This window comes from Tetrao urogallus (genome assembly GCF_951394365.1).
Source record: "Tetrao urogallus genome assembly, chromosome: 7".
NCBI lineage: Eukaryota > Metazoa > Chordata > Aves > Galliformes > Phasianidae > Tetrao > Tetrao urogallus.
The window spans coordinates 7,901,797-7,927,447 of record NC_136820.1 but is presented as its reverse complement, the minus strand read 5'-3'; the positions used below and the strand labels follow the sequence as shown (position 1 = coordinate 7,927,447).

General features: G+C 40.7%; 1 protein-coding gene across 1 annotated transcript in view; it reads left to right on the top strand.

The window, feature by feature from the left end:
* The window catches only part of FBXL2 (F-box and leucine rich repeat protein 2), a gene marked incomplete at both ends in the record, with an annotated part of 50,112 nt that extends 28,165 nt beyond the window's left edge, over window positions 1-21,947 (top strand). Inside the window, 12 exons of the mRNA XM_079538474.1 lie at window positions 108-182; window positions 4,321-4,415; window positions 7,831-7,899; window positions 7,986-8,081; window positions 8,395-8,521; window positions 8,708-8,782; window positions 13,331-13,461; window positions 15,748-15,808; window positions 17,543-17,587; window positions 18,121-18,177; window positions 21,110-21,326; window positions 21,727-21,947. Of these exons, the coding sequence (XP_079394600.1) occupies window positions 108-182; window positions 4,321-4,415; window positions 7,831-7,899; window positions 7,986-8,081; window positions 8,395-8,521; window positions 8,708-8,782; window positions 13,331-13,461; window positions 15,748-15,808; window positions 17,543-17,587; window positions 18,121-18,177; window positions 21,110-21,326; window positions 21,727-21,947 (1,269 nt within the window). The remainder of the gene's footprint in view (window positions 1-107; window positions 183-4,320; window positions 4,416-7,830; window positions 7,900-7,985; window positions 8,082-8,394; window positions 8,522-8,707; window positions 8,783-13,330; window positions 13,462-15,747; window positions 15,809-17,542; window positions 17,588-18,120; window positions 18,178-21,109; window positions 21,327-21,726) is intronic.
* Between the last annotated feature and the right edge of the window lie 3,704 nt (window positions 21,948-25,651).

The window sequence follows — 25,651 nt, the reverse complement described above, 5'->3', positions numbered from 1 at the left end:
AGTGCTACCCAAATTTGTATTTGAGAGCTTGTTGTACTGGACTTGCTGAGAGGAAAACAAAAGGGAGCAGGCATTGGAGATGTATAACTCTTATTTGTTTCCTGTAGGCATGGAATGTTTTAGCTCTGGATGGAAGCAATTGGCAAAGAATAGACCTTTTTAACTTTCAGACAGATATAGAGGTTAGTGTCCTTGTTTATTTCATTCCTCTGGCGATGCTTAAGGACCTCATAGATTCTCTGAGTTCACGTTTTAAAGGCTAAAGCACAGGATAATAAAGCAGTAAAGGAGTGAATGGTCAACTCTGTGTTTGGCTTTTTTTTACACTGATGATGTTTTTTGAGTTTTGCTTGGAAGCAATGTATCAGATACTTGGCATATATTGTATATATGCAGAGTTCAACAAATTTAGAACTGATCACTTCCAGAAAACAAAGGTATGAGCAGTGTCTCTGAACTGAATGAGATGCTTGCAGTTACTCATTGCCTTGTGGGAAGATTCTGTTGCTTGTCTCTGGTCTCTGTGAGAGTGCCATCTAGTGCTGGAAGCTCTCCGAGTGCTTGTCTTTGGACATAAACTGAAACAACAAAATGGTAAAAATCTTCCCTGACTTGGCCTGGATTTGCTTTGCTGCATACCTCAGTACATTTTATCAATGCTTCCTTCCTGTGGCTTGAGTGAAATGAAGTGACTGAGATGCGGGTTCATGTGGATTAAAATCCTCTTCAGCAAATGTATAGTCAATGAACATAAAGATGTTAGAATTATGAAATGAACAAGAGAGTTTGGCAAAGCAGATTATAATAAGAAAAAAAGAATAGATAAGAGTGCTTACCCTTGTCCTGAGCTCACTGCAAAACTCCAGAGGACAGATCTCCAGAAGAGATCCTTCCCCACTGGCAGTCAGCTCTTAAATGGGTCTAGGAGAGGTGCAGCCAGGCTCCACCCCTTCCATCACACAGCTGAATTGCCTTCACCTGTGCTCCCATGGCTGACTCAGTGCTCGCCTCAGGTGGTCATCAGAGGCTCAGGCTGTGATGCAGCAGTTCCCATACAGCATATAGTGAAGCAATTAGGGCAGTCTTATGTTCCATAAGAAAAAAAAAACGTGTATGCACATTATCATAGATGTGCATAAGAAAATAAATTATGACATTGCAAAATGAAGACTAAAACCCATGGGAAATACAGTTCCTTAATATAAATTAAATTCATTCATTATTTGTATTTGGTAATTGAAATTAACCTTAGAATACAATAATGAATTTGCTTCTGAATTTTTGTGCTAAAGTTTTAATTGCATAAGTAAAATCCAGATGGGGGTCATTTGGTATATTTTGCAAACCCTATTTCAAAGAATTCCCGAAGCTTTACAGTAACAAAGAGTAAAATTCCTCACTGTTTTCTTAAAATTTTATTGCCAGCTCCTCTGCTATACAGATATTAAATATGAGTATCTGGCAGAGGTAGGAGAAAGATTTTTGGAATCTGTGTTTTAAGATGTTTTGGGGCTCTAATGTCATCTTTTTCACTTGCCTTTAAAAAAAATACAGACTTGTGTTTCTCATTTGCTAAGAAATAAAAAGTGAAGCCCACCAGACTGGTGGCTCTTCTCTTGGCCAGCTTTTTTCTGAAGTCTTTTTGCTATGTTTATGCTGAATTTGTCTTTATTGTACCTAATGGCATTGTCCTTTCAGATGTATTTCTGGCCTGGTATAAAGGAGAGTGAATGAAATTAAGTTATGATCCTATTTTTCTGTAAGGACCCATTGTGGTTTTGAGAAATTTGATTATCTCAGTATATTGTATTTAAGTACATTTGCAATACAAATTCTTAAAATTTATTCATAACTTAAACCAATGATTACTGCACAAATTAGTTTTGAATGAGTTATGCATTCACTTTCAATATTAAAGACCTGTTTTAGAATCATAGAATCACAAGGTTAGAAAGGACCTTCAAGATCATCTAGTCCAATCTAGGCCTGTCCTCCTGTCACTATTGCTACCACAGACTACTAAACCATATCTTATACTGTGTCTTGTTTTGCTTTAAGCTGTTTTAGTAATGTGGGTTTTTTTGTCAGACTTCAGGACAGGTGCGTATGGCAGCTTTTTGCTCCATTAGTTGTTGTACTGTTGATGATGTTTCACATAATGTCAAGCAGTACTTGATCTGAAACTGTCGGATAATGGAAAGTCATGTTTTGTGGTATATTTTTCCCTTTTTGAAGTCTTGGATGATGTAGAACAAGCCAAGAAAAATGAATTTCTGTACCATAAAGGAATTTTTTTTCCTTCTGCAAAGTTGTGTGAAAATCTTCCTAAAGTTAAATGAATCTTAGGATTTGTTGGTCTGTGGTACCAAATACAAGCTGAAGTAGTTTGAAGAACTAGTTTTTGAGTGACACTATATTATTCAAATACCTGAACACATTTTAATGTACTTGTCCTTTTTAATACACTGTTTTGGTGGGTTTTTAACATGCTTCAAGTAATAAATGGATATGAGAAACCGTGTGTCATTATTTGTTTCTATTTGCTTTGAATAATTAGATTTTGGATCCCCCCCCCTCCATTATTGAGCCTCCATTCTATGTAATTCATTGGGAAGATTTTATCCTTACAGTAAAGGTACTTGGCCTCTAGTGAGAAATAGTTCTGAGTGACTGGAGAACTCTAAAAAAACATGTAATTTCATGAAGTGTATAACGATCTTTGGTTTGTTTTGATGTAAATGTGTTTGAGAGAGGAGGTGGCCAGTTACCTACTGACTTAACAAACAAGTACTGATAAAAATGTTTTCACCAAGAGTTCAGTATTGCAGAATAACAAAATACAAGAAATGTCTTTACTGATGCTGTGAAAATGCCACCACTGCATACAGAGAGGAAATAAAAATAAAAACCCACTGCTCTATAATTTTGTAAGTTTTCTATATGTAAAATAAAAGAGAAGAAGATAGAAGGTTCTGTTGGGTATGTAGTGGTCCTGTTTGTTAGATGATCAGTGTTGATTTATTTTTACTTTTATCTTTCTAAAAGTAGACACCGTATGATGTCCAGTCAGTTGTTGCAGTGCTTTTTGGTCTGTCGTCTTATTCTGACTGTCAAAAAAATTGAAAGAAGGGTGCATACTATGTACCACAATTTAAATAACATATTTTCAGTAATGCTACACTTTGAGCTTAGAATACTAGAAGTACTGTACCAATCTGCTTCTTCTCTGCAATCTCATTTCAAGATGTAAATAAATAGAATTTTATAGCAAGTGGGGTCAATTAGGAAGTTCTGTTTGTAAACTGTGCTACACAATGTGAAAAGTATCATTTCTAAATGATAGGAACAGACATGCAAATAAATACAACTTTGAAAGCTAGCAGGTAGTCTCTGGCAAATCTTCTGGATGCGGTTGAAGTACTCGAGTACTGTGTCCAGGTCTGAGGCCTCCAGATGTGGAGCTGTTGGAGAGGGTCCAGAGCAGGGCCATGAACATGAGCAGAGGGCTGGAGCACCTTCCCTTTGGGGACAGGCTTAGGGAACTGGGCTTGTTCAGCCTGGAGAAGAGAAAGCTGTGGGGAGATCTCATTGCAGCCTTCTGTTTATAAAGGGGTTTATAAACAGGAGAGGAATCAACTTCTTATGAGGGTAGACAGTGATGGGACAAGGGGGAATTGTTTTAAGCTCAAGGAGAGAAGATTTGGATTGTATGTCAGAGGGAAGTTCTTTAATGTGAAACTGGTGAGGTGCTGGAACAAGGCTGCCCAGAGAGGCTGTGGATGCCCTGTCCCAGGAGGTGTTCAAGGCCAGGTTGGATGGGACCCTGGGCAGCCTGGTCTAGTACCTAAACTGGAGGTTGATGGTCTTGCCTGTGGCAGGAGGACTGAAACTTCATGATCCTTGAGGTCCCATCCAACCCAAGCCATTCTGTAAAACAAGACTTACGAGAGGCTGTAGCTCAGTGTAGTGTCTTGCTATCCTAAACACATATTTGTGGATAATGTAACCTTGTGTGCTGGAGTAACAACTGGTCACAGGATGCCTCCTGTTCTGCTTCTGGGCAGTTTTTCAGATTTCTTGCAAAATTGACAGCAATCTTAATGGGTAAGGTATTGCAGAGGCAAAAAATTGAGCTACGTATGGTAGACTCAGAAAGAGAACTAAAGATTGAAGTGAACAGCACTTCTCTCATCAGGTAACTCTTTTTCTTAAAGTAGAAAAGAAATTTCAAAGAGATACGTTTCTGTTGGGATTTTTAAGTTGCTAAGAATGTTATGTCAGAATAAAACTCAACAAAATCTTCCTTTTATTTGGTTTAAGGGTCGTGTTGTGGAAAATATATCAAAAAGGTGCGGTGGGTTCCTGAGACAACTTAGTCTGAGAGGATGTCACGTTGTTGGAGACTCCTCCTTAAAGTAAGTAAAGTCCTAGGCTAAGACATTGCTTTTGTTCCAAATATTAGGAAATAAGTAATTATTGGTAGATCTGTTTGGATTTTATGTACCTTCTGATGGTCAAAATGGGACACTTAAATAAGTACTAAGTACCTTAGCAGTGACTAAATGAGCCATCAGCTTGAGAATAAAATATAGCTAATTTTTTTTTTTTTTCCCTTAGAAATGAATTAAAATTTTTCTTTTCTCTCAATTTTCAAGCATTTTAAATGTTTTCAGGTTTATACTTTGGCAACCTGCCGATATAATTTCATCAGGATCAGTAGCCAGATTATAATTCATCTTTTTTAGACATGAGAGTGGCCCCAGCAATGGGAAAAAAAACTAAAGACTGGTGCCTGCCAAATTGGGAAGGGTATGGGATTCTCTTCTTTCTGTAATGTAAAATAAAGAACAAACAGGCAACACAAGCATCTTAGGGAAGCTGGCCCTTCTTTATGCAGTATATAAATTGAACGGTGCAGCTTGTTCTCACAAGAAACTTGGAATCCCTGTAAGCTTTTTCTATATGCAGACTGATTATCCAGATTCCTCTGTGGGTGTTTGTTTGTTGATTTAACCCACAGATCTTACCTCCAGCTGAAGGGCCCCTGTTTGACAAGTCCTTGAGGACTCAGAATACTGGGAGCCAAGCTCAGGATACAACTTCTTGGCAGCTGTTGCTCTTTCCTCACTGTCGCAGCAGACTGGGCTAGGTGATGTTCAGTCTGACTTAGTGTGGCTGCTTTTTTGTGGAAGATAAAAGCATAAAGATTTGAGTTAAACAGTGGCATTTTTTTAGTGCCTCGTGACCTCTTTCTAAAATTCATGAGCAAGTCTAATTCATTGAGTTTGCTTCAGAGCAAATTCATGAGCATTTCTGGTGCATAGTCTGAGTCAGAGTGTTTCTCCCTGTAGAAGTTTAAAGGCTTTTTTTTTTCCTTAAAAACAAAACAAAACAAAAAAACAAAACAAAAAAACAGAAAGAAAACCAGCCAATGACAAAACCATGTAAAGTATTGGTGACGTAACTGAGATAGGAAATACTGAGATTTAGAATGGGACCCTGATTAGCTTTGGGCCATAAATTTGGTTTAAAAAACAAAACAAAACAACTAGAAATGTTATGTTGACCTGTTCTAAACAATCTTTTTTCTGTTTTCTCAGTCTTCCTAGATTTGTCTTACATGTTGCTAAAAATCTAGAATCTAATCCAGTATTAAAATTATAGGTGTGTTATTGTATCTGTGGAATTAATTCTTCACATCCATTTTGCTAATACAAGAAAAGGATACTCCTGACAGAGTTGTGGTCCTCTGAATCCAGCTGCTAGTTAAATAATAAATTGCTTTAGTAACCCAGGCAGGCATCCTGACTTCAGACCCAGAGGTTTCCTTGTAGGCCAGGCCCAGGAGTCCTTGCAGGCCATCTCCCTCACTGCTCCATGGGGTTTTGCCACCTTCAAACAGTGTTGTCTCCTCAGAGGAAAGTGTGTGTTACCATTTCCTTTCCAGATGACTGGCTCTTAAAAAAAAACAAATAGCCTCAACCATAGTTAACTTTCTGCAGCATCCCTGCAACTTTCCGGAGCATACATGTAGATGACCCCTGTGTCCTCAGTAGGGAAAGTCTGGAAATAGAGGAGAAGGGGAAGGCATGTTTGGAGAGGGGCTCAAACTGAGGGGATAGATAGGAAAGAAATAAGAAAGGTATAAGGGGGAAAGATGGCAGTAAGCAGAAAATTTTGCTCTTCACCCACCTTCCCCCTTAACTTTAATATTCGGTTTAGGCTCATGAGTACTAATCAGAACTCTAAGGCTAGGGGACTGCAGTGAGTAGAACCAGTACATACATGCTGATTCAGGTACTAATGGTGTCTGAGAAGAGGACTGGGGTTGTGATGTTTTTGAATGGCAGTATATTTAGTAAAGACGTATTTAGAGTAAGTGTGTGTAGCAGTTGAGCATGCAGCCTGTGTGCTCGATGGGTCGGTGGGGCTAGTTGTGCCAACAGGAAATTGGGCAGGGTTAGCAGAGACAGCTGCTGGGCTGTTGGCACTATACACAAGTGCATCTGTAATAACTGGTGCATGTGGCTGTGTCTGAGGCATTTACAAGCAGGTGGTATTGCAATTAACCACTGAATGATAAACGTATGAGCTTTAAAAGTTTCAAAACATTAAGATGAGTCTTATCAGGACCCTTTCAGTATTTCTGGGAGTGATATGAATTATCCATTTTTCCTTCTTCTGCATCCATATTTCATTTAAAAACAGGCAGAAATCAAAGTAGGCTTTGGTTGTGCAGGTGCTGAGTGTTCGTGGCATCTGTGTACAGACACATCCCTGCTTGAATCTCACAGGCTGTTCATGCAAGTTATTACAGAGCGTAGTGTCTTTTCAAGTGATTTGAAGAGTGTCTCGATTGCAAATTTCACTCCAGTATGTGAATTTTGGAATAGCTGTTTTAAGTATTCAAGTGGAAACTATCACCAGTCTAACTGCTGCTGATTCTGTTGGTTTTTTTTCCATTGTTTTCAGTCCACACAGGAGAGCCAGGAAGCTGTTACCAGCTGAGTGTGTAGTCGGATCTGTTAACCACGGCAGGCCTCCAGACAAAAATGTTTTTGTGTGTTTCCTCCACCCCTGCCAATAAAATCCATGCAGTTGGAGGAAACGCGGGCATAAAAACAGTGTTCTGAAATGCAGTGCAGCTGTAAACATTACTCTGAAAAGATGAAAAGAAAGTTGATGCTTTTTTTTTCTTTCTGGGTAATTAGTTTAATGATATATACAGGCTTTTAGTGGTGTAATAGCTGTAATCATCTTTAGCGTGCATACCCAGTGGTGCACACAGATGCATTTTAATTTTTAAAATAATAAATAACTAATTTAGAGCCCACAGGGCTTTCCCTTAGTAGTCCAAGTAGATTAGATCCCACTTCTGTGTTGTGCAAGGCATGTTCTTTCTGTTTGATGTGGGAGTGAGTTCCTTAATGGTACCTACAAAAGCTTCAGTAACGAAATGTGTAACAGCTCTTCCCAGCACCTTAACTGTGCTTAGTAGGTATCTGATGTGCCATTTCAACCTTTGTATTCATTCCTTTAATGATTTCAGTTAAGGCATTTGAAGCAAATCAGTTCTGTTTAATGGCAGAAATAAACACCTTTCTCAAGTGGTATTTGAGGGAGGAACAACACTTAGTTTCTGGAGTTACCCAAGACAGAGCCTTGAGTAGCAAAATAAAAAGGCAATCACTGGAACAGATGTTCTACTGTATGGCTTGAAGATGGAGTTTTTTGGCTGAGATGAGGAGTTACAGGACAGAGCGCACTCTAGTGACTGAATCATAACTTCTGGCATTATAGTAATTCTCCAGCTTTTTGTTGCTGTTTTAGGACCTTTGCACAGAACTGTAGAAACATCGAACACTTAAATTTGAACGGGTGCACAAAAATCACTGACAGGTAAGTCGAAGGTTTTTTCTGTTTGATGGTGAAATTTGGAAAAAGAAGTAGCTGAAGGTATTTTTAGTGTGTCTGCTGTTTTGCAGCACGTGTTACAGTCTTAGCAGATTCTGTTCCAAGCTGAAACATCTGGATCTGACATCTTGTGTAGCCATCACAAACAGCTCTTTGAAAGGTTTAAGGTAAGAAGATGTAGTGTTTTGTGTTAAAGAAAATAATTTAAAGAACTGTTCAATATATAATAAAGTTTTAAGACAAAACCACAGTGCTGAACCTTAATACTGTGCATCAGCACTGGCTGTATCTTATATCTAGCACTTCTTGGGTGTAGACAATGATGTTTGTGTGTGGTCTTTTCTCTTGACTTTTCTGTGGAGGCCTGGCACGGTCCACTGGCTATCATTAATTTCTAACAGTGTGTTTAATTTGGGTTTCCCACTGTTATGACTATTTGAAGGCTGGATTTAACTTTATGTATTTTTCTAATTCTCCCAGTGAGGGTTGCAGAAATCTGGAACATTTGAATCTTTCCTGGTGTGATCAGATTACGAAGGATGGTATTGAAGCACTGGTGAAAGGGTGTAGTGGACTAAAAGCTCTATTTCTTAGAGGTTGCACACAGGTACATAACTGCTTGGGTGATCCTTTAGGAATAAAATTTTCTTTTGGCTTTTTGAAATCCATGAATTTAAAAAGTATATTGTTTTTGTTGTAGTCTTTTGTTCAGTATTACAAGATATATACGTTGCTTCATTTTGCTTATAATTTCTTGTTTCTTTTCCTTTGTCCAATTTAATTGCTGATACAGTTAGAAGATGAAGCATTGAAACACATTCAAAATCACTGTCATGAGCTTGCAATCCTGAACTTGCAGTCCTGCACAGTAAGTATTTGGTACTTCAAAAGATACATTCTCTAGGAATCTTAGACCATTTCCAAATGCTAATGAATGACACACTTAAATAATTCAAATAGTATATGTCTGCAGTTTAGATAATTTTGTGTATAATAGATATCTTGTGGAGCATGCTGGCAGTTCCACAGCTAAGTGTGGATTTACAGTGGGTTTTCTCATCATTCTGTCTTTTGACAGTAGCAAGCTCCACAGTAAGAATTAACTGCATGCATTCAACTCTCATGAATTGTGTGTACTAAAACATGCAGTGTCACAGATGTAATTCTTGTTCTCCCATCTGTTAAGGTCAAACGTTTTGATCCATTCATAATGTTAAGATTTCTAATTGAGCAGAAGCCATATTGTGGGCTACGTAATGGAGAGTAAAAATCTATTGGCATCATACTGGGAAATGATTCAGAACCATCTAAATAGCAGAAGGACATGCTTTTTTCAACAGCAATGGAAGATGACCTTCATTTCTGATGAAATAATGGGGAATCATTCATGTTTATTAAATTGTACTTACAATACATACAATTTAGGTTTGCTGTATTACATCTGCTTTTTTTTATTTCTGATTTAACTTTTTAGGAGTGAGATAGATCTTGTGGGCTTGAAACGTAGTTAAATCACTGCTCAGCTATAAATAATCTTTAGAAAAGTTTGAAATAAATTGAGTATTAGGGCCTTTGTCAAGCACCTTCAAATAATTCAAATATTAGATTTTTTTCCTTTGGAAAGTTGCTTACAGTTTTATTGCTGGAACATGCCATAAAATCTGCATGAGTTCAAGCACTGAAACGTTTCCTCAGTTTATGCTTCATAGGACTATTTTTTGTTCGCTATATTTGTTGTCACATAGATGACAATCATAGGGATTTGGAAGGACCTCAGGATGTCATCCAGTCCAATCATGCTAAAGCAGATTCCCCATAGGAGGTAACACAGAACAGTGTCCAGTTGGGTTTTGAACGTCGCCAGAGAAGGAGATTTCACAGCCTCTCTGGGCAGCCTGTTCAGTGCTCTGTAACCCTCCCAGTAAGAAGTTTTTCTTCGTGTTCATATGGGAGTTCCTGTGTTCCAGTTTGTGCTCATTGTCCCTTATCCTGTTGCTGGGCACCAATAAAAGGAGCCTGGCCTGTCTTGACACCTACCCTGCCGATATTTATAATCATTAATAAGATGACCCCTCAGCCTTCTCTTCTCCAGGCTGAGCAGCCCCAGGTCTCCCAGCCTTTCCTCTAAAGCAAGTTGCTCCATGCTCTTTGTCATCTTTGTGACCCTCTACTGGACTCTCGCTATAAATTCCCCATCTTTTTGGAACTGAGGAGCTCAGACCTGGACACAGTACTCCAGATGTGGCCCCACCAGGGCAGAGTTGAGAATGACCTCCCTTGACACACTGTTCTTAATGCACCATTGGCCTCCTTGGCACGGGCTCACTGCTGGCTCATGGCCAAGCTGCTGTACACCAGGTCACCCAGATCCTTCTCTACACAGCTTCTTTTCAGCAGGTCAGCCCTAGCCTGTACTGATGTGTCTGGTTGTTCCTCCCAGGTGAGGATCCTACATATTGAAAATCACACAGAATCACAGAGTCACAGAATCACCCGGGTTGGAAGGGACCTCAAGGATCATGTAGCTCCAACCCCCCTGCCTAGCAGGGCCACCAAACATACACATTTAGACCAGGTTGCCCAGGACCCCGTCCAACCTGGCCTTGAACACGTCCAAGGACGGGGCATCCACAACCTCCCTGGGCAACCCGTTCCAGGGCCTAACCACTCTCCTTGTAAAGAACTTCCCCCTAACATCCAGCCTAAATCTTCCCTCCTTCAACTTGGATCCATTTCCCCTAGTCCTGCTATTGTCAGCCCTTTTGAAGAGTTTACTCCCCTCCTGGGTGTAGGTTCCCTTCAGGTATTGATAGGCTGCAATGAGGTCGCCCCGCAGCCTTCTCTTCTCCAGGCTGAACAAGCCCAACTCCCTCAGCCTGTCCTCATAGGGGAGGTGCTCCAGCCCCCTGATCATCTTAGTCGCCCTCCTCTGGACCCTTTCCAAAATCTCCATGTCTTTTTTGTACTGAGGGCTCCACACCTGGACACAGTACTCCAGATGGGGCCTCACAAGAGCTGAGTAGAGAGGGACAATCACCTCCCTGTCCCTGCTGACCACCCCTCTCCTGATGGAGCCCAGGATCCCATTTGCCTTTTGAGCTGCCAGAGCGCACTGCTGGCTCATGTTAAGTCTCTCATCCATCAGGACCCCCAGGTCCTTCTCTGCCGAGCTGCTCTCAAGGCCCACTCCTCCCAGCCTGTACAGGTGCCTGGGGTTCTTCCGGCCCAAATGCAAAACCTTGCACTTTGCCGTGTTGAACCTCATTAGGTTCACCCGAGCCCAGCTTTCCAGCCTGTCGAGGTCCCTCTGAATGGCATCCCTTCCTTCCACTGTATCAACTGCACCACTCAGTTTGGTGTCGTCAGCAAACTTGCTGAGGGTGCACTCAATTCTCTCATCGATGTCATTAATAAAGATGTTAAAGAGCACCGGTCCCAAGACAGACCCTTGGGGGACACCACTTGTTACCGGCCTCCACCTGGACATAGAGCCATTGACCACCACCCTCTGTCTGCAGCCTTTCAACCAATTGCTTATCCATCGGGTCGTCCACCCATCAAATCCACTTCCCTCCAATTTGGAGATGAGGATGTGGTGGGGGACCATGTCAAAGGCCTTGCTCAGGTCCAGGAAAATGACATCGGTGGTCCAGGAAAATGACATCAGTAAAATGTAATGGTAAAAAAATACGTATAAATAGACAAGCCTCAAAAATCACAAGTGAAAAAAATTTTCACTTTGAATTTTTGAGTTGCTAGCATGTATGTCCTACTTATTTGGGTGTGCTTTGAAGCCAATTTCAGCAAGTATGTCCTGCTTGCTGGGCTTAGAAGTGTGCTTCCAGAAGCAGCCAAGCTCTTTGTGATTAAAGGGCTCCCACTGATTTTACATAGTAGGTCACCCTGTACTTCATATGATCCATACTTCAATTCTAGCAGCTTTGTTTTATGGACCTCTTAAAATGACAGGCAAAGTCCAGTAGCTGCAAAGTGAAATGACACTACCTCTGGAAACTGCATCTGTAAGGTCCCATTTCTGGAATGTAAGAAGCTGGGGACTTGCAGGCATTTCTGGTCACTTTTCTTTCTTAAGAGGGATTGAAATAACAGTCTCAGAATATTTCTGTACATAACTTGAAGTTTTTGCTCCATCTCCAGCAGCAGCGCAAGGTTCTGCATGGTCCCTACCTGTGAAGTAGATTGTTTACTTAATAATTATGTCATGAATGTATCTCAAAGGAAACAAAAAAATAGCATATTCTGGGAGAGTTGAAGCCAAAAAATAGTTGGTTTATATTGGACTATTAATAATGAGTAGTATTAATCAAAACTTATCTTTGTAGCTGATGCAAGTTTTTCTGGACCCACAATGAGAAGAAATCTAATTTTCTGTCTTCATTTGAGAGAAAAGTTTGCAAATTTAAACTGCTGCTACTGAAACGTTTGTGGGGGAGGAACATAAGGTGATAACCTTTTGTGCTCAACTGCAGCTTCCCATCCTGTTTACATCACCTTGAAAGGTGATGTTTGTGGTAGTGATTAGAGCAAATATGCTATAGTAGTGTTAGCATACCTAGGTGGGAGGCCTATAAAAGAAGTGTGTACTTTTAATTTGAAATATGGTAGAGGACCTTGTTACCGTTGCAAGGATAATCTTAGTCCAGGAAATAAGACTTGCCTCAGCATGAAGGATTAGCTGTTCAGCAGAAAAATTAAGTTCTTGGAATAGGAACGAGTGGAGGAAGGAACACTTTTTTCCAAAACAGATTACCTGTAAATAAACAGATATTTGCACATGCATCCAAGAATGTAGTTCCTATTGCTGTTTTATGCACAGCTGTGTTGAGACTACCTGGGATTGCTGCCTTTTTCAGAGTTTGTTGTCTTCATCTTCCAGATTGAGAAAGGCTTCTTATTTTTTTTTTCAGTCTGCCAACTATGGAAGAGTTTTGAGAAATGGAAAAACTCCATTCTTTGAGACTTAAGTGTAGGTGAATGATTTCTACTGTTGAGTGTAAAACAGGTTTTGTAGTTGTGGTTCTCCTGCTGTTGAACAGGAGTGAGATATTTCACATAATGGCAACTACATTTAAAAAAAAAAAAAAGTGTTATATGAAAACTGTAAAGCAAATGCAAATTAAAAGAGAAACAAGAAGAAAGAAGTCTGCTTCTGTTCTTGAGATGGCATTTGAACAGTATTCTGTGTTTGGAAAAATGCAGAGAGAAGGAAGAATCATCTATGTTGATTTTATTCTCAACATTGCCAATAAGTTATCCTAATGGCATTTTTGATTGAAAATTTACAGGCTGTCCATGGTTATATACAGGGTGACAAAAAGCCCAGAAACATGACTAGATTTTCATTCCTGTCAGACAACTGAATAACAGTGCAATTTCAACTTCTTCTGTGTTGCAGCAAATTTCAGATGAAGGTATTGTAAAAATCTGTAGAGGATGCCATAGACTTCAGTCACTGTGTGTTTCGGGCTGTTGCAACCTTACAGATGCTTCTCTCACAGCACTTGGTCTAAACTGCCCAAGGCTGAAGTGAGTATCTCTTGAGCATGTTGTGTGTATGTCCTGTTGTTACTGACCTGGTCTATCAGCTTCACTTCTTCAGATACCAGCTGATATGCATGAGTTTGGTTTAGCTCTGCATTACCTTCATAGTGGAATTAGTTAGAGGTATCAGCTGAATCTAAACTAAAAGGCTGGTCCTCAATACAGTTATAGAAGAAATACAGTCTATCATATACAGGGAAAAAAAGAATAAACATATGACAAATAAACATGTAGATTCTGTAAGTTTCAGTTCTTCAGCTGAAGATTATGAACCAGGTGAGAAAAAGATAAGGCCTACTACTTTTTTTGTAAGGTGAAAGAGTCTGCAGTTGTGGTATATCTTGTGGTATTTATGGTTTTATGCAATCATTCATATTGCAAAAGATAGGTAAGTTATACCTGAATATTATATGTACAGTGTATAATCAATAGATGTACAGATGTTATAGTTATGAAATATACCAGAGAATTTGGCTATGCAGTTATTATACCAAAACAGAACAGACAGAATGCTTACCTGTATCCTAGACTCGCTATGAAACTCCAAAGGAGGGATCACCAAAGAAGATCCTTCCCCACTGGCAGTCAGCTCTTAAATGGGTCTAGGAGAGGTGCAGCCAGGCTCCACCCCTTCCATCACACAGCTGAATTGCCTTCACTTGTGCTCCCATGGCTGACTCAGTGCTCACCTCAGGTGGTCAATCAGAGGCTCAGGCCGTGATTCAGCAGTTCCCATACAGTACAGATGTTGTTATACATGCATTCTCACCATGCTTTGTAGTGCCTTGTGGCAGTCTTGATCTCTGATGTGGAGTACATTAGTGTCTGCGAGCACTGAGGGATGCATTTTGGGTAATAAAGGAGCAGGAGCTGGTTGGAGTTTCTCTTTTCTGGAGCTGGTTCTTCTCCAACTTTCTTAGTGCTTTTTATAGCAAGTGTAAGAATCTAACATACTCTGAGAGCAGCAAGTTACAACATGGGTATTGGTTTTATCTCCATCTTTGCATGTTCTTGGATCTTCCAGTGGGATGGCAGAAGCCGGTGTGCTGGTGTGCTGGTGTACGGTGTTCCTGTCGCTTGTTGAGTGACAAAAGAGCTTTTGTTACTTCAGAAAACCTTTCCTTGAGACAGCTGAGGCGTGATGATCTCCCTGACGTTACCGTTCATAATTACAAGAGCTTCTCCTTGGGGCCTGCCTTTATTATGAAAGCTGCTGGTCCTCGGCTGTGCCACGAGGGGGAAGGCGGCCACTGTGAAGCAGAACAGCAGAAAGAGCATTTCAGCCTTTTGCATTGATACTGCAGAGGAGTGTGTGATGGAAGGACAGGTGGTACAGATGGTTTTACAAACTGGGTTGAAAGAGAAGAGGAAATGTAATTGCAGACTTCTTGGGCTGAGTGCACACCCTCTTTCAGGAAGAGCCTGACAGTCTTCTGGTTTCTTATCCCCTGTTTCTGTAATCTTCAGAACTTTTCAACCAGATGTGCTCCAAGTAGAGTCTTCACTGCTGTGTGAAGATGTCATTATTCTCACCCTTTAATGTTGGAAGTGTAATGTGGTTGAGGTCTCAACTAAATGTAGAAAGGAGGAAGAAGGGTAACAAACACGGCGTGAACCTTTGTTTATCTGTTTTGTGATTTTGTGGGTTTGTTGGTTTTCTTTGTTTGCTTTTTCCTTTTGTTTTCCTTTGTCCTAAATGGCATCCTAGGTGATTCTCAGATTAGCTGACAGTGTTATTTTCTCTAAAGTGGTGGTGGTGTAGTTTCTTGGTTTTTGTTCTGGGCTTTGAGGGGTTAAGCTCTTCGTCCTCTAGTAGGTTGCTGCACAGTGCTTTGCACACAGGCTCTGATACTGAGTGGTGTCTCAGTTCAGTGGCTTCCCAGCTTTGTGCATTTAAATGACAGGAATTTTAGATAGGATCTTTACCTGTGTTTTCTTAACTCAGGATATATTCTCCCACACGGTTCTTCTGATAACTCTTGAGAAAACTCACTGAAGAGGTTAATATTGCCTGTAATTATGTACACTGTTTTTCACTAAATGTTGAGAAGGTTTGAGGATTGCACTTGATCCTGTTCTCTGTCTATTAGAATCTTCTGATGAGCTGGATCCAGAGTCTGCCCAGTGCTTTTTAATTGCCAATCAGTGTGAAAAATAGGCATGTGCCTTTGCTATTAAGAGCTTTTGAGTTGCACACAACAGACCTCTATCTCAAATACACTTGCTTTCCCCTGAATTAATGTTTTGCTTTACCATTTCCAACTTTTTCAGGATTTTGGAAGCTGCAAGATGTTCACAGCTCACAGATGCTGGGTTTACCCTTTTAGCACGGGTAAGGGTCATTTCAGAAAGTTAGAGCTCACCTTGTTTTCATTGCTGCTGAGCAGCTGTGAGTTGATGTTGTCCTGCTGGGAAGGAATATGAGAAAGAAAAATCAATTAAAGAGTCCATTGGAGGGCGGGGACAGGATTAAGATTTATTTTATTGCTGGACTCCACTTAGAGCTTAAATCTATTTTGCTAATAGATTCCTTCTTGTTTTTGTTTTTGTTTTTTTTTTCCTGTATTTTTAGTATGTTTAAATTGAATTTATTCTGCTTAGCAGAAGTCTAACATTGTTACACATTCCAGCCAACTTTACCCTATAAAGATGCCAAATACCCTTGTCCTATTTGCATCCAAAAATACCATCATATAGTAGGTTATTCTGAGCACCCTGGAAGCTTCAAAATGCTTTCAGCCATATGCTACAAACCATGAGCACTCATGCCATGATTCGTGCTGTGGAAAGGTAAGCATATGGACTGTACCAAGTGCCTGAAGTTACACTTGTATGCTTGCTGGTTTAGGAAACCTGAATGCAAACGTAGACTGTGTAAGCAGGATTAATTTACACTACTGGTATTTAGCGTGAATAAAAGTATTTCCAGCCGCAGTGGTTAAACGGGGTGATTTTCTAATCATTCACCACTGCAGCCTGGAGCTTTCAGTAGTCTTCAGGCCTGCCTCTGAGAGCTGCAATTAAATGGTACCCTCCTGTGCCTGCTGCGAACAAGGGCTGCTGGGGTTTGGTCTAAGCAGCGTGGCACTGCGTGTTCTGCTGTGAGGTCACAAGGTGACATCATTTTCCTGAAATTAGTCATGATCAGGTAACAAAAGCACTTAAAATCACAGAATTGCTCAGGTTGGAAAAGACCTTAAAGATCATCAAGTCCAACCACAACCTAACCATACTACCCACACTCTAACAACCCTGCACTAAATCATGTCCCTGAGCACCGCATCCAGACAGATCTTAAATGTATTCAGGGATGGTGACTCAACCACCTCCCTGGGGAGCCCATTCCAGTGCTTAGCAACCCTTTCTGTAAAGAAGTTTTTCCTGATATCCAACCTAAACCTCCCCTGGCACAACTAGAGGCCATTTCCCCTCATCCTGTCACCAGTGAGAAGAGACTAGGGTCACTAAGAATATTGGGAAAATTGCTTCAATTATCACCTAAGAAAAAAGAAGCAATCAATGTGAAGTGCAGCTTTCTCCCAGCCTTAAAGTAGACTCTGTTTTAGTTTTTTCGGATAGCAAAACAAATTGTTTTTAAGGCTTCATGCTAAAACTTCAGTGGTAAAGAGAGATGTTTCAGAGGCAGTGGTGTCTTTCGGATTACTTTGATGGGGGTTGATGAATGCAGAAGTTGAATTCATCTGCGTGCTGAGGAGGTAACTTGAATACAAAGGCTGTAAATGCCATTGGTACAAATTCTGCCAGGAGGGGAATGCTGAAAGCAGGGGTGGCTGAGTGCTGATGACAAACAAATCTTGCAGGGCAAAGAGGGCGAACATCATCGATTAAGGGAAAAGGCTGAAAATGTGAAGGTTTTGAGAGGGAGATGTATTGCTTTTGGTTTTTTACATTTTTTAACTTTTGTTCTTTGGTGGTGGTCAAATTATTGAAGGGATTTAGCTCAATTTCTTCTTGAAGGTTGTGCTTTCCCACATCACTGGCCTCATGCATTACCTTACATCTGTATGTTGTTTTATTTCATCTTAGCTGTTTTTGTGTATTTTAGAATTGCCACGAGCTGGAGAAGATGGACTTGGAAGAATGTGTTTTGGTGAGATTTCATGTTAAAAAGTACAGAGCATGCAGTGTGGGAATGCAGTGCCAGTAACAGCATAGAATCACAGAATCGTAGGGGTTGGAAAGGGACCTCTGGGGATCACTGGGTCCACCCCCTGCTGAAGCAGGTTCCCTACAGGAGGTTACAGAGGGAGGCATCCAGGCGAGTTCTGCATGTCTCCTGCATGGAGAAGGAGACTCCACAACCTCTGTGGGCAGCCCATTCCAGAACCATCAGCACTTTGAATTAAAGTTGCTGCAGTGCTTTGGGTTTGTTTTGACTGGGAAGAGAAGTGGGAGGGTAAGTGCTGTGTTATTGAGAGTAAACAAAAGTGGAAAATTCTGTACAAGGAAATACGTTGTGAGTAACAGCTGATTGGGTGTTTGCCAGAGAAGTGGATGGTGGAGGAAAAAAACAGCTTGAATCTGTTAAAGGAAGGGATATCTTCCTTGATTGGTGCCCCCACATGCACACACCTCACCGCTGTTAGCAGCTTACTGTTGTTTGTTGCTTTTTTTTACTTCTAGATAACTGACAGCACCTTGATACAACTTTCTATACACTGTCCTAAACTACAAGCATTGGTAAGTGTAACTTTTGTTTGTGAGCTTCAACACCTGATATATAACTCTTGCAACATCTCTGTGACATAAAGTACAACTGTCCACTCTTCAGCTACAAAAATTTCCTGGAGTAGTAGAGTATTTTGGCAATACTGTCAAAAAAAAAAAAAAGAAAATTCCTTAAGTATTTTATAGGAAACAAATTACTACCAAGTATTTAAATTCACTGTTTGATAAAAGAGATTACCAAGTTAGTAAAAACCAGAAAGTTTACATTTTATGGTTAATGTCCTTCATATATGATTCCTCAATTGAAATAAAACTTTTTATGGGAAATTTGCAGTACCTAGATGCTTTATAGTTATGTGTGTGTTCAGTAATGGTTTCCTTGGGGTGCAGACACTTGAAGTTGTAGACTGAAGCAAGTCAAATACTGAATAAACAACAGCAAAAAAATCTCTATGTGAAGATAAATCCAAATCCTCTTCTGTAATCACTTTTGCATGCATGCAGCTTTTCCCAAGGACTTAAATTGCAGAAGGTTTCCAAAGAGATCGGGGAGGACTGAGGTGCCGTCAGCAGGGCACTGCTCACAGTATTGCACAGCACTGTTTGTAGGGAGTGGTTGGTTACATCTTCCTGAACATCAGAACAATTTCAGGTGATGGGAGTTTGGCTGTCCTCTGGTCAAAGTACCCCATAATAATTAATTCCTAGAATGCCCTTAGAGCAGGGCTTCTCTGTTCAGGGCCGGTTGTCCATTAAGTGTAGATCTGTTATGTGTTACTTGGAATGTACCTGTGAGAACATGTATCTTTATAATCTGCTCTTAGATGGGATTAAAGGAGGGTTGCTGCTTCATTAAGTGAATTGGTTTTTCCAGCTCCGTGTTACTAAGGCAGCAGCGTGGGGAGAGATGGCTTTTAAAGGAGAGCCTTATTCAGTATTTGTTGCTGATGGGTTTTATTTTTCCTTGCTCACTGTCCCACTTCATTTCTGTTCCATTGTTCTTAACATTAAGCCAAACCAAGGTTATCAGGAGATGTGGGGTCACTTACATGATCTGTGCTTCTGTGATGGATATGTTTTTGTGTTGTAATCCCAGCTATCAGCAGCACTGGCAGGAGATCTTTTGCACCAGTTCTGCCAGTGCTTTACCAGAGAGATCATAGAAATGAATAACATTCAGGTATTTTTCCTAACCTGCTGCTGTTTGCTAACATCAACTGAGCACCTTCCTCTGTTTGTTAGCCCACAGATGGGACGTGTGGCAGTGGTGTAAGGACAGCTTTATAGGGGAGTCAGAAGAGCTTGCTTTTTCGCTGATGTGTGTATCCTGTGTGTAGCAAGGATGCGTACTCAAAGCTGTGAGTGAACAGGGTGGTGATCACAGGGAAAGCAAGCAGATGGCAGATAACCTACATGAAGCAATCCTGATACTTTAGATTTGAAATCGTGTATTATCAAGTCAGCTGTTGTCTGGCTGTGGTTTAGCATACATCCCGGTGTACTCGCAGTTTAAACAGGTATTTTGAAGTTGAAGAAGACAACTTTGAATTTGTTTCTTGGTGTTCAGAGGCTTAGACCATGGAAATAAGGGAAAGCACTGTTACATTACAACCAACTGTTACATCTTCACTAATGTTTTTTTAGTTACTGGACTTGAGAAGTAATTTCCAGTGGATCTGCTTGAAGTTAGCGCACTCAGATTAGTAGACACTGACTGAAGCACTCATGGGTAGACTCAGAGAGGAAAAGACAGTTGAATTCTTTAGCTCTGTTTATCATAATGTTTCTTACTGGCACAGTATATTCATGCCATATTTGATTTATACACAATCTTTAGAATGTGTTGATTTATTTATTTTTTTTTAATGGCTGTATCTCCTTATTCTAAAGATTTCAAGCAAAAACATTTGGAAATTCCATGTTCCTAACACTTTTTAACAGGTACATGAAGTCAGTTTTGCATATTTGTTTTACAGAGTCCTCTGAACTCAGCTGTACATCTTGTATTGCTCTTTCAGCACCAAATATGGTGTCTCAGGAAAGCTGAATTTTATAAGCTGCTTACTTACTGGGATGGAAAACTCTTAATTAGCCATCAGGCTGCTGCTGTGCCAACAGCTCCTGTCCTTCCTCGAAACAGCGGGACTGTTAGAAATGTTCTTTAACCCTGCAGATGCTGACTGTTTCCATACTGTGAGCCAGATCAAATGCTCAGGGTTTCCTACATGGAAGTTAATATAGGAGAGAACTTAATTACTTAAAGAGTTAATAGACTCACAGAATGTAAGCATGAGATAAAATGCTTTTTGATAGGGACAAACTTACTATCTCTGTCACTTTTTGGAGACAGCATGCAGCAGTTGTGGCGTTGCTCAGTCACTGCTGGCAGCTCAACTTGGTGAGTGAGTAAAATGGAATCAGCCAGAGGTGAGGGAGAGGACAGCTGCAGAGAGCCATCTCTCATCCTCCTTTCTGGCTACTGGCTCACCCTTCCCCTTTGCAGATCTATATAAACTCGGTCCTAGTGGCATATATGGAAACTGACTCTATTACAGTAGCTGTGAAAGTCACTCCTCATGTGTTCTTGATCATCCTTTAAAGTCTCCTGCTTCCGGCACCCTGGATGTGCTGTTGGGACCTTTTGGTGACCGAGGTATGCAGCAATGGATTGCCACTCATCAGGAGCTGAGGGTGTTGGGGAGTTGGCCAGTGACGCACCTAATTGGGCTCTTAAGCTCTACTACTTACTTGGAAGCCAAGTTAAAAATTAAGTACAGCCCTTCTTCTGTTAACTGAACTGCTTCTTTTGTTACAGTTCTGGGTTTAAACTTCATATTCTTTGCAACTTTAACCACTGGAGTGAGAGACGCTGAAGACAACTGCTGGTGGCTGGAAGATTGATTCATTTAGAATTGCATTGATATTGTTTACCTCTCTGTTTCAGAGCTTATCTCACTGTGAATTGATCACTGATGATGGGATTCTTCACCTGAGCAACAGCACGTGTGGTCACGAGCGGCTGCAAGTACTGGAGCTTGATAACTGCCTGCTCATCACTGACGTGACCCTGGAACACCTGGAGAACTGCCACAACCTGGAGAGAATTGAGCTGTATGACTGCCAGCAAGTCACACGGGCTGGAATCAAAAGAATCCGAGTAGGTGCTGTGTGGGCCTGTTCTGGAGGGAGCACCCACCTCACTGATTCTTCTTGTGATTGTGGGAGCAGGCCTGTAGGTGTCCCAGGCAAGGGAGGGCAGGGAAACAGCACCTGAGCTCGTTCTGTTAGGCTCCCATCTGTGTTCCCACAGAACATAGCTTTTCTACATGAGCTGCAGTACTTGCCTGCTTACAATTCTAGATCCTTTTGCTGTTGGAACTGTGAGTGTTTATATCCGTACAGTGCACATATATAATACATTTAGGCAGCTGGAATGCAGGAATTACGTGCTGGGAGAAGAGGTTGGGGAGCTTGATGCTTTTTAGCTAGCCAACCCCAACGAGAGCTTGGCTGTGTTATGCTCACTTCTTTCCCATTAAAATGCAAACTTCTCATCCACAGGCTCATCGACCTCACGTGAAAGTGCATGCTTACTTTGCTCCAGTAACTCCCCCTCCTTCGGTCGGAGGGAGCGGACAGCGCCTCTGCAGATGCTGTATTATTCTTTGACACAAAGTGCAACCACACAGCATTCTCTGTTTAGTTTTTTTGTTGTTGTTGAAGAAAAGAACTGGACTGCAAGTCAGTGGAAGGAGTTGGTTTCCCGACTGTTACAATGGTGATGTTTGGTCATCCAGTTTTGTGACGAGAAGAGCATTTTTTTTTCCAGGTAAAAAGTCTTACTGTAATGTTCAGATGTGGATTAAGTTGGTGATGCTTTGGTTTGTGCTAGTGACTCCTTCCTTCTGTTGGCATGAGAACTGAAGTGCTGTGTACAACGCGGGGGTGTTTCAGCATTATGGTATTTGGTGAACGTTCACTAATGTGGAAGTGAGTTTGTATCTGTAAGCACTTCTGTAAGTTGTATTCAGCATGAGCTCTGATGTAAGATGGGGCTCAGGTCAGACACGGGATGAAACTGAACCTGCTGTTCTGTAATATACGTGGCAGATTAAGTATCAGGTTTAAGGACAAATCAGCTTTAGCAAATGTTGACCAAAAATGCAAGGTAGTCATGTGCTCTTCCAGCAAAACAGCTTATACTTCTTCATGATCCAGCACTGCATTTAATGACATTAACAGGACATAATAGGTAATGTCAAAAGGTAAAGATTGTACCTCATGGTAACTATATAAATACTTCTCAAATTTTTTAACTTGGCTCAGTTGAACCACGAGTTAGGATAAAGCTTGCCCGTCACTGAAGCACATTTTATGCCCCATGCCATCAGCTGTTAAAAGGGGTTGGAAATCCACTGGGGGGGAGCTTGTGCACTCTGCTGAAACGGGCTGCCACAGCCATCCACGGTGCTTACTGTAATGCCATTACTGTGTCCTCAGTCACCTCCTGGTTTGTAGTGGAAGGACGGAGCAGCTCTGGGAAGAGGGATGCACTGCTCCTGCTTTTCTAAGGTGAGGAATGGAAGCTAGGTTAAGTTGCAGGAACTGTGATGGAGTAGGGAGTTGAGGTCAAGCTGTTTGTCCTTGTGTTGTAGGGATGCAGATCTGTGGGCAGGAATTGAACCAAACCAGTGGTTTTCAAATGCAGAAAGGCAAACTCTTCACATCTGGGTTATTAAAGAAGCTGTCAACGTCTGAATAATAATTTTAAAAAAATCTGAATTTCTGAATAATAATTAAAAAAATTAAATAATTAAGTATTAACTCTTGAGGCCATGCTTTCATCCTTAGTTTTCCAGTGCTAGAGGATTAGATAGATGAACTTTTTTATATAAAGCAACCTAATTATCTGAGACAGATAAACTACTCAACAGCTCAGAAAGCTTTTCTGCCTAAGACTGGTTGTGTGTGTTTATGTTTTAAGAGTCTGGGGCCTGTGTGTTTACTGAAATCTAACAGAAATGCTGGCTCCGTTAACAAAGCCATCCGAGAAGCTCCTACTGGGGCATTCTGGCATCTTGTCATAAATTTAAACTACTTTTTAAGTGATGTGAACACTAAGACCTCAGTGGCTACCAACAACGTTACTATCCTGCTGTACCCATTCAGAGGTGACAGGGATGGTAAATGAAGATCTCCACTTCAAGGATAAATGCCATGACAGTGCGGTTTTCTTTTCTACTGCAGAATAAGCCCATCAATCAGGGCTCATTTTGCACACTAGTAGAAGACTGTTGTTACAATCAGACTTAGATTTCCAGTAAGGCACTGCTGTAATGAAGAGTTTCAACCAGATTTTATTCTCCACTGTACCAGGGAAGTCATTGGTACCCCTATGTCAAGAAGTGCTGCCTTTGGTTGGCTCATTTTTTTTTTTTTTTTTAAGAACATAATGAACCTTGTAAGTATGTCCATTGCATTAAAGATGTACAAAAACAAATGGAACCTACTCTGGTATAGGACATTTAAATAAACAATCAGCTGATGTCAATTACTGATTGCTTTGGAGTTTTTTTCCAATACAAACTTCCTTTGAGAAACAAGATCAACTATGGAGCTGCTCTGCCTCAGTTATTTACCTTTACCAGCCACTCTGTGAGGGGAAGTGGTGCAGTCTGCAACTCTCAACAGAAGTATCTCTAATAACTCTTCAAAAAGAAGACAAATAAAAAGAAAAACATGTTTACAAAATTATTGAAAAACATTTATTATACTTAAATTGAAATGTGTACATCTTATTAAAAAACAAAAGCAATTTGCTGGTGCCATAATTTAATTCCAATTTCAAGTGAGCTGGACAAACTACTGTACAACTTTCAATATTCTTTAAAATTAGATGATATTTGGATACTTTCCAATCAATCTTTCATAAAACATTTGGATTTGAATGTGGTTTGAGCTGAAAAGACCGTTGTCAGTTCAAGAAAATAGTAGGATCAAACAATACCCCAAGATGAACAACTTATAGGCAGAAAAGTACAGAAAGTTTCATTTTCAGTGCAGAAGGAATAGGAAAGAAACTCTAGCTTTGATGAATTTTAATTTTCAAAACGCTACAGGTTTAAAAAGCTTTTCTGCTAAGCGCTTGAGCCAGCTATGAAAGAGGGAACAAAAAAAACAAAGTTGCTTTTTTACATGCTGTAGTCGTTGTTTACAGTGAACACTGCAGCATAAAAAGCAAAGTATTGCCAAGCTTTAAGCCAGAGAACAAGGTGGAAACTTCCAAAGGCACAAAATGACAGACGAGAAACCGTCATTCAATACCTTCTGTAGTATTCCCTTCTGAGTACCTAAACAGCTGGAACAACGTTAACGCAGGAGATGCTGTGCCACGTCTTTACAAGAAATAGCCAAAATGCTGAAAAAGCGCATTGCCTGCTTCAGAGCGAAGTGAGAACGTGGTCAGATGGAGGAGGCACTGTACCAGCTTTACAGTATGGATCTGAGGGCAAAGAAGAGTCAACAGAAAAGGAACTACACTCAGCCATAACAGTGCCTCCAGCAAGGGTTTGCTAGGGAGGCTCCCAGGGTGTGCGTTTAGTGTTCCTTGGGCCAGCTGCTCGGTGGTGATGAAAGCAACAGCAGCCCCTGGTGCCTGTGGGTAACTGCCCTGTAAGTGCGTTAAGTCAGAACGATCCACCTCACTGCCAGCGTGGTGCAACCCCACACCTTACAAGCAAAGAGTTAAACTGCAGCGGCGCTCTGCAGAGAACCTAGGAAACTAAAAAATAAAGGATGCATAGGCAATTCTTTTCCATTAAGTTTGTTAAAGCAAAACACAATTACTCGGTACCTCATGGGATTTGTATTAATCCTCCAATAAGGTACTATTAATAATGCAGTTTGCTGCATGCATATATTGCATCTGTCTAGGGCTTCTTCCAAGCCCTATTCTGGCATTTACACTTCTTACATACACTCTTATACACAATTTACACAGAAGCTGTTGTGACAGCTTTACTCTCCGAGACCCGACAACCTGATCACTATCAGCTTAACTACTCATCTCCACACAGATTAATATGTGCTCTGCTAACATCAAAAAATAAAACCAGCGTAAGGTACAAGCAAGTCACAGACAAACTGGCACAGAAAGCTAAATGCCCTCAAATAAGTTTACATTCATTTCCAACTGGATACAGGTAACAGAGAAGCAACAGTGTTTCACCTCTAGAACCTGTATCTACTGGCCTTGATTTGCCTTATTTCAATGAAGGGCAAGCACCTGTGCTTACATTGTCGTCCATGCCTGTACGTAAGCTGTCATGGCATTATACCTCTCATGAGGACACGTAGCTATGGCAGTGACAAGAAAGTTCACCTATCAAACAGCTCATTAGAAAGGTCATTTTGTGTTTTCAATATGAAACATCTTATACGGTGAAGCTAGATCCTAAGTTCTTGGATGATCTTCATATTAGGCAGG